Below are 9,094 nucleotides of genomic sequence, written 5' to 3'. Positions count from 1 at the left end.
CTGTTGTTCTACTTAAGCAGGACAGGAAATGCAGCACAATGTCCTCTCTGATACACACTCACAGGATGTCAAGCCGGGCAGAATTCACGAACTAATTGAACTGACATTTAAACTTGATAGATAGACTAGTACTGAAAAAAGATAATCACTGTTTTCTATTTGAATACATATTAAAATGTAATATATTCCTGTGATGGCATCATGGCAAAGCTGAATTTTCAGCATCATTACTCCAGTCTTCAGTGCCACATGATTATTCAGAAATCATGCTGATATGCTTATCATAATTATCATCATCATATGATCTTATTATCATCATTGTTGAAAACTGCTTAACCGTGATAACTTTTCATGGATTTTTTGATGAATAGAATTTGAAATACTTTTTTCTGTATCAATGTAAATGCATTTAATCTAATTTTTGATCAATTTAATGCATCCTTGTGGAAAAAAGGAATTATTATTAATATTATTTTTACTGGTATTAAATTTCTTTAATGGTAGTGCACATGACATGAGTGGCATATACTAGATTGTGCATATGTGACCCTGGACCACAAAACCACTCTTATGTGTAATTTTTTTAAAATTGAGATTTATACATCATCTGAAAGCTGAATACATAATCTTTCCATTGATGTATGGTTTGTTAGGATAGGACAATATTTGGCCGAGATACAACTATTTGAAAATCTGGAATCTGAGGGTACAGAAAAATCGAAACATGAATAAAATCGCCTTTAAAGTTGACCATTTCTATTGGCGATAGTGCTGCATCCATTCACAAAAAATAATGTTTTATATATTTAAGGTGGGAAATTTACAAAATATCTTCATGGAACATGATCTTTACTTAATATCCTAATGATTTTTGGCATAAAAGAAAAATCTATCATTTTGACCCATACAATGTTTTGTTGGCTATTGCCACAAATATACCCGTGCAACATAAGACTGGTTTTGTGATCCAGGGTCACATATAATCATTCTAACGAAAGAAATTACAAACAAAATGGATAAATAAATTATTTACACAGAAATTCGTCAATATGGGAAAATATGAGGGGGCCATTAATAATTGATGTTATACTGTATGTATGCAATACATGCACTAGATGATCTTTGATATTTTTTCTGTTTGTATCATTGTATCGTCTTGCTGGTTTTTCAGCTTCTTGTCTCACAAATTTACAGTATTCAACGTGACCATCTTGAAAACGAGACACATTAAACAGCGTCACATTAAAAACATTTCATAGCAGGTCTCAGGACTATGCAGTGTTCAGGTCTCATGCTGTGCTGTATCATTTGTGAATGGCCCCTGACACTAATTTCATGCTAATGGAACAAAGTGGATATTTCAATGACATGCCTGGCATACAACACACAAAAACATTTGCTGTGCACACAAAAAGTGCACATAAATATCCTATTAAAAAACCTGTAAAGAAACAACAAATTAAGAGAGGACATAAACATTAAACGCACCTGTTGCATTTAGAGGAACGCATACTATAGCCTAATCATTTAAACACACATCAGCTCGACATTATATATGATCCTTGTAACAAAGATAACATATATTTTAGGCAGTAGAAATGTTTAATAACATTTATCATGAATCTATATAACACTATTTCATCATATGTTGGCATATACAATAATACACGATTTACATTTATGTACACTGCATTTCATAAAAAGAAATACATAATTGCGTGTGATTGGGTGAAGAATATGGCTTTTAAAAATGGGAAATGAGACAGAAAACGCAACGTGGAGTCAAAATAACTCTTGTAAGGCATTGAGTTTGACAGCATATCAAGAGCTTGTCTTTTAAAACCGATGTTTCCACAGCTTGTGTGTGGAAAGGATAACACACAAAGCCAATATGCCATTCATTAGCACAGGTACTCGGATCTAGAGCTGTCACTCTTGTACGTCATCTGAGAGTCAATGCTTGAACGTGAGCACAGGAGCATCCTCTCTGAATCCTGAGTCTGCCTTCGTGCCCACAAATCATTCGCCTGCCCGTTCAGAGTCCTTTGTTTCATGGTGAGCGTCTCGAACTTTACGTACGTCTCTTTTGAAAGGTCTTCATCTGGTCCACTGTTCCTGCTACTGTTTCCTTTACAGTACAGACACAAGATCTTGTAGAGCAACACCACAATGAGAGGCACCGCAACTGCGCATGCGATCCCGCTGGCGATCATCAGGACTTTGTTCTGCCCATCGTCATCACCGTTATCCAGAGTACTGAAATCCACACATTGCTCTTTCCCAGACGCCGAACCCTTAGTAACCAAACACACCGTGTAGAGCAGGTTAGGCATCAGATACTCCAAGAGCAGCTTCCCTTGACCAACTTCCGTATCGACCGACTCCTTATTCTCTTTCGCATCATATGGAAAGTAGACCACTGTTAGGGGCGCATCGCTTGGCAAACCTTCAGCGGTCCATAATAAGACCGCCGTGTCACTTGTCTCCTCCACTACCTCAATGTCTTTAATATCAGCTTTCTTTTTGAACTTGTCACTCATCATTAAACCTTTGTCGCCTTTGCTTTGCTGGACCTTAGCTGGTTTGTCTCCAGCAGGTGGGGACCTCTGAACTCCTTCGCCTGGTCCCAGACTCTTCCTGGTTGACAGCGGTGGCATTGTGGTCATGGCAGCTCTGGTTGTAAGTGTGGGGCTTAAGGAAGTATTCAATGGCATCCTAGTCTCTGCAAAAGAAGTCACAGGTTGACTATCGGGCTGCTTGGTTATGGTTATCGGTGGGGACTGCGTTGTGACCTGCATCCCATCCACAGACAGGGTGATGGATGCCTCGGCCTTCCCAGCGACATTCTTTGCCTTGCAGAGGTAATCGCCTGCATCCTTAAACACGATACTGTGCAAACTGAGGATGGACCAATGAACCCCCTCACCTGGAGATTGCTGCACAACTACAAAGACATGAAATAGTGAGTAACAACCTGAACAATAGGTTCATAAGAAAAAGGTGAAATTATGCTTTATATTTTGCTATAACTAAGTAGGTTTACATTTTGATGAACCGATATTAATATTCTGCCTAAGTTATGTCAAATACAGAGATGTAGATCTGATGAAATACATACACTACCGTTGCGTCTGTAAGATTTGTTAATGCTTTTGAAAGAAATATCTTATGCTCATCAAGGCTGCATTTATTTGCATTATTAGGGATGAACCGACATTATAATTCTGCCAGAAATTGTTTTTATGTTATGGTCTTTTTTTTGCAGAATGAACTGATGTATATATTAAAATGTAAATAAATATTTATATAATATTTATATTACATATAATATCCAATATTTATAATAGGGATGCACCGATATATACAATTGTGGCCGATATGCCAGTAATAATTTTGATGTTGGCCAGTCATTAAAATTGGCTGATATTAAAATTCTATATTATTTTGCCTAATCTGTAAAAAAAACAAAAAAACACTAAAGACTCAAATCAATCATTTTAAAAGATATATAGGCATCACAAAATTATAATGTACAGTATGAAAACTGTACGTTCGTTTTGAGATTTGCTAAAGATTACATTTAACAGTGTTATTAAATTATTAGTTAGATAAACTTTAAGTGGGCGTTAGATGACGGCAAAGGTAATGAAAATGAGCATGAACAATTTAATTTCCAATATCAATAAAACAATTTAAACAAAATCTCTAATATCATGCAGCTCTAGTTTACATGCTCTTTAAAAGTTACATTTCAGACAAACACAATAATTTGTCTTTTTAAAAATTCATGTAAACACATTAGTCCGATTGTAATTTTACTAGTCTGACTTTGTCCAGCATGTGTGCATGTTAATTGGTCTACAACTGGCACACACTCAAAGACAGACGTGAACGTGTATTTAATAATCCCTCAAATATTTCAGTTATGTTTGATGTCATTTTTACTTGGACAGACAGAGACCTGCGAGACCTCATACCTGTGTTGTTGAATGCAGATCCATCAGCTCTAGTCCAGAGAAGGGTGGGGGTAGGGAAACCAGTGGCGTCACACCGCAGAATCACATTGCTGCCTAGTGATGACGTGATCTTAGTGGCTGAAATCATAACTGATGGCTTGAGGCACTGATCCAGTTCAGCCCGCTGGAACAGAACACCAGCTAAGTTCTCCGGTCCACTGCATGTTAGAAACTGATCCATCAACGCCACAGGTATGCTGCTCATCTTAGACAACTCAATGAGCTTGGAAATCCGACAGTCACAGTACCAGGGATTGTCCTGCAGACCTGCAAATATTGAAAAATCTGCTTAGAATATGCAATATGTTAAATACAGGAATGTAAATCTCCTTTCAGTTTAGGGGACAGGAAAAGCAATGTGTTAAATATGATCTATCCGTCCGTCTGTCCATCCATCCAACTATCTATCTATCGTCATGTTTGATTCCCATGTGAATGCATGAACTGATAAAAAGTATACCTTCAATGCAATGTCAGTCATTTTAGATAAAATCATAATGCATAAATGTAAATGCAATGGTGAAGGACGACTTTAATTATTGATGATCTCAGCATACTGAAATAAAGACCACAGGTTTACTTATTCAACTACTAACACAGCAGTTTATTGCCATCAAATAAGGTGTAAATCTTGCTGTAAATCCTAAAGCCAGGATGTCTTGTCTGGCTCGCACGCATACATCAGGTGTTGGACATTAAAACCACAGTCCACCCATAATTCTGTCTATGGCAGGATGAAGATCAGTTGACTGTAAACACGGAATTAGACGGTCCACTGATGCAACTCAACAGCTGGATGGTGGCAACTGCTAATATCCAGATGATACAGGGTAATGCCGGTCACATTGTGCATTTGTGCTTATCTCTACACTTGAATGGCACCTATAGTGAAAGTAAAGAATATGCAGTTGCAGTTTCACACGAGCACAAATGGTGTGTATTGTCGTGCCTAATGAAAAAAACACAGTCACTCTGATATTCAGACACACTGACATGATTGCGACTGTGATTTTGCTTTTAAACATGTTAAATATGTTAAGTAACTTACAATTTAAACACAATGCTGCCAATTATATCACCAAATAAAATGATATCTCCAAGCAAAACACTATAGCGGCATTCTTGAACAAACAAGTTGATTGGATGATTCAATGACTCACTCATTAATGAGGGATTCTGAATTCGGAACAGCATATTACAGTTTCTATTACAGTTTCAGTCATATAAAGATATTGCAGAAATACTAAGAGTTGTAGGCTATGCTGGTGTGCTGTTCCGAATTCACTGGTTTCAATATTGCAAGAATTGATTTATTAACTCACTTATAGTCACTCCCTGAATGTTGCAGCGTTTTTGAACGAATTGGTTGAATAAATGATTGATGGCTTGGTTGAATAAACACTCTCATAAAGTCTCTGGTCACCACATTTTGGCGTAACCTGTTTCCTAACTTAACTAACTGTTAAGTATTTTTCTAATGTAATGTAAACTACAGGGGGGAAAAAATCATTGAAATATCCTCTCCTTCAAGATGGCTGAAAATTTTAGATTGATCTGTGTAGATCGGCCAACCGTGATCAGTTTTGTTGGAGCCTACTGTAAATCGCTAAATGAAAACTGAGAAAAAACTTTCACCATCATATCATATCATCAAGTACCAACTACAACTGCTAAAGTATTCTATACTTTAACCAAGTGCCATACAAGAGTACTTTCACTTTTTCTTTCGTCCAGTAGGTCGAGCACACATGAATCTATCAAATTGTTAACTTTCTCTTCGGCAATCTGTTCTTTAAATGTCACTAAGCAAACACATGAATCATCCTCTTCTCAGATGAGCTCTTCAAAGAAACTTAAATCTCAGATCCTCAGACACAGTTGGAAGCGCCATTAGAAGATTAGCTTGTACTTAACTTGGGAGAGCCCAATGAGACATAGGCTAGATTTAGATATTTAAAGATCACACTTGGAATTACAAAGACATGGTAAAGAGAGGGATATTGCTGATTCTTGCTTTCAATTTGAAATACTATATACAGTATCCACCCATATTCTTTGCATTTTAGCATTTTAGGAAGAGCCCACCCTTGTTAAAAAAGAAGAAGTACACATCAGCATACTTTTTAAAAATGTAATTATTAAAGAAATAATATAAAAATATGATCAAATGAAAACTTAATTTTCGGACACTTCATTGCATGTATTTTACAATTAAATTAAAATGTATTATTGCCTGAATGTATATTCAATCCAGTTAGTTGACTACAGTAAAGTTGAAATTTAGTACATTTCAAATATATTCACTTTAAATGTAATTTTATAAATCAATACACTTTTTAAACATAGAAACAAGAAACATAGTAAAGAAAGTCATGAAAACTTTACACTTAAGTGGCCTTTTTATTTAATTAATAATATTATATTATCTGCAAGTTTTAAAAAATATACTTTTAAGATATGAAGTACACTACAAGTGTACATTCAATACAATTAAGCACACTTCTATTTCACAAGGGAAAGCTCATACCAGTAATTTGACTCTTTAAAGGGATAGTTCACCCAAAAAATGTAATTGAAAAAAATTCTGTCATCATTTACTCACCCTTAAGTTTTTCCAAATCTGTATTCATTTCTTTGTTCTACTGAACACAAAGGAAGATATTTTGAAGAAAGTTTGTAACCAGGCCGCTTTGGGGCACCACTGACTTACACAGTATGTAAGTCAATGGTGCCCCAGAATTGGTCAGTTTCCCACATTCTTCAGAATATCTTCTTTTGTGTTCAACGGAACAAATCAATTTATACAGGTTTGTAACAACCTGAAGGTGAGTAAATGATGACAGAATTTGAACTATCCCTTTAACTACAGAGTTTCTTTTGCTGGCTTAGTTTATGTCAACAAAGTAAGCTAAGGTAATTTAGAAGGAATTTTTTTTTTTTTTTTACTTGTCAATGCAATTTGAATAGTGCCTGTTCAACACCATTTCGCATATTTAAGGTGTATCATCATAATTTTTACCCACCTAGAACAATCTTTTGTGAGGCATTGGTACTAGGCAGGATGCCTGAAAATGGAGGCCAGATGTCCACCAAGTCAGAGGGGAGGGTAGTTAGCTTGTTACTAGAAATATCTAGGTAGGTGATGTTAACCAGGTAAGGTGCTGCCTCCACAGGAACATTAGTCAAGCGGTTGTTGTGCAGGTCCAAGGTCCTCAGACTGGGCATCTCTTTCAGAGACTCCCAGGGAAAGATAGCGATCATGTTCCCATCCAGTCGTAGCTCATGAAGAACTTTCAGATTGTAGAAACTGCCAGGATCCACAGAGGTGATTGAATTGTACGTTATCCACAGGTAGCGTAACTCTGACAGGTAGTAGAAGGCCTCAGTGGGCACTCGACGCACAGCTGTCTTCTCCACCCGCAGCTTCACCGTGTCCAAGGGGACGTTGACTGGAATATCTGACATGTCAGGGTCATTGCATAAAACAGACCTGTGGCAGATTTTCAGAGCATAGATTAATCACTTCAACCAGTATGAGCCTATGCGTGGTGATGTTCATTCATTTTGAGTTTTATTAGTATATATGAGGAATATAGCCTGACACAAAATAAAATTCAAGGAATTATTTTCCATGTATAATTCATGTTCACACTGGTCTGATTCTGTTATACCTTTTACAAAACATTTCGATGATTCAAAATGGTTTCCTGTATCGTGAGTGTTTACACTCTCAGGCTAAGCTCTTAAGATAAACACAAGATAATACCCCACGTGATAGTTAATCTATTTTTGGTTTTTATTTATTTATGACTCCTTAGGATGTTTGATATCTAATATATTTATTTAAATATATATGTGAATAATTATAATAATATAAATCTATACATTTACATATTAGACTGTAATGTAATGACAAATTAAAATGCTTTAAAAGACAAAAAATCCAAAACTTAAAACTTAAAAATATTATTATAACAATTTACGAATAAAACATTTAATTTAACAAACGTTTCAGATAGCCTACATTAGGAAATAAACAGATTTCCCTTCAGTGTTGTCAATCTGTCAAAACAAGATGTATTGCCAATAATGTTTATATAGGCCTATTGGCCTAAATGTATATAGCCTATCTAGAGTATAAAGGAACATGCATAATTTAAAGTAGCTACTTCATAAAAAGTTAGGCCTAGCTACTATTATTAAAACTTATAGGGCCTATTGATATTTCTCAAATGCTATTAATTTTCAGTTTATTCCAGTTCAACCTATTTCTTATACTGTATATCTGTCTACTTATTCAAGAATTTATGCAATGGACCTAAATTATGCCTTTTGCGAGGTTATGCTAAATAGGCTATATCTTACACAAAAAGTTTACATTTTATTAAACTTTATTACAGCCTATATTTATTCTACTTTTTAAACTTTTTTAAAGTATTATTATTATTATTATTATTATTATTATTATAGTGAAATAGTGTCCTTACCTGCTGCCAGTGCCATCGCTGCGTCCGTGGTACACGCAGGTGCACTGCGACGGACAGAAGGGTTGTGCCACACTCCAGCAGCCCAGGAGAACCTGGGCCACCAGCAGACGATACATCCTTCAGTCACGGACACACACACTCACACTCACACACATCAGATCCCAATCGATCATCAGTGAACAAAAATCCCTTTAGCAGTCCTCGGGGAGAATGAATAAAAGCAAGAAAAGTTCATTGCCGCATGCATCCTGTTTAGCATGCTAACAGGTGAGCAGGAAGTTGAGAAGAACTGGAGGATTGGGAGGTGCGCGCGCCGAGATTAGAAAGAGGATTTCTCAAGGCTGAGTAGGTCACTAAAGTTGAACAGTGTTGAATGGGAAGTAAGTGTGTGTGTGTGTGTGTGTGTGTGTGTGTGTGTGTGAGAGAGAGAGAGACTGTGCGTTCGAGAAGAAGGATAAGCCCACACGCTATAATCGGCTAACGTCAAGGTTCTCTCAGCATCGTCACGTGACCGCTTGCTCCCAGACACTTTTCCATCCTGCACCTCCTGTCTGATTTTGGCTTCCGTCACCTCCCTCGCCTCACGCTGTT

General features: G+C 36.6%; 1 protein-coding gene across 1 annotated transcript; it reads right to left on the bottom strand.

The window, feature by feature from the left end:
- Nucleotides 1-1,587: 1,587 nt before the first annotated feature.
- Nucleotides 1,588-9,094, bottom strand: lrit3a (info leucine-rich repeat, immunoglobulin-like and transmembrane domains 3a). Its single transcript, XM_084430819.1, has 4 exons — nt 8,504-9,094; nt 7,040-7,506; nt 3,978-4,283; nt 1,588-2,944 (listed from the first exon to the last, which is right to left on the bottom strand). The coding sequence occupies exons 1-4, from the start codon at nt 8,617-8,619 to the stop codon at nt 1,902-1,904; spliced, it is 1,932 nt and encodes a 643-aa protein (XP_084286945.1). The 5' UTR covers nt 8,620-9,094; the 3' UTR covers nt 1,588-1,901.

The sequence above is a fragment of the Rutilus rutilus genome (assembly GCF_951802725.1).
Source record: "Rutilus rutilus genome assembly, chromosome: 14".
Lineage (NCBI taxonomy): Eukaryota > Metazoa > Chordata > Actinopteri > Cypriniformes > Leuciscidae > Rutilus > Rutilus rutilus.
The sequence above is the reverse complement of the archived record's forward strand: the minus strand, read 5'-3'. Positions and strand labels throughout refer to the sequence as shown.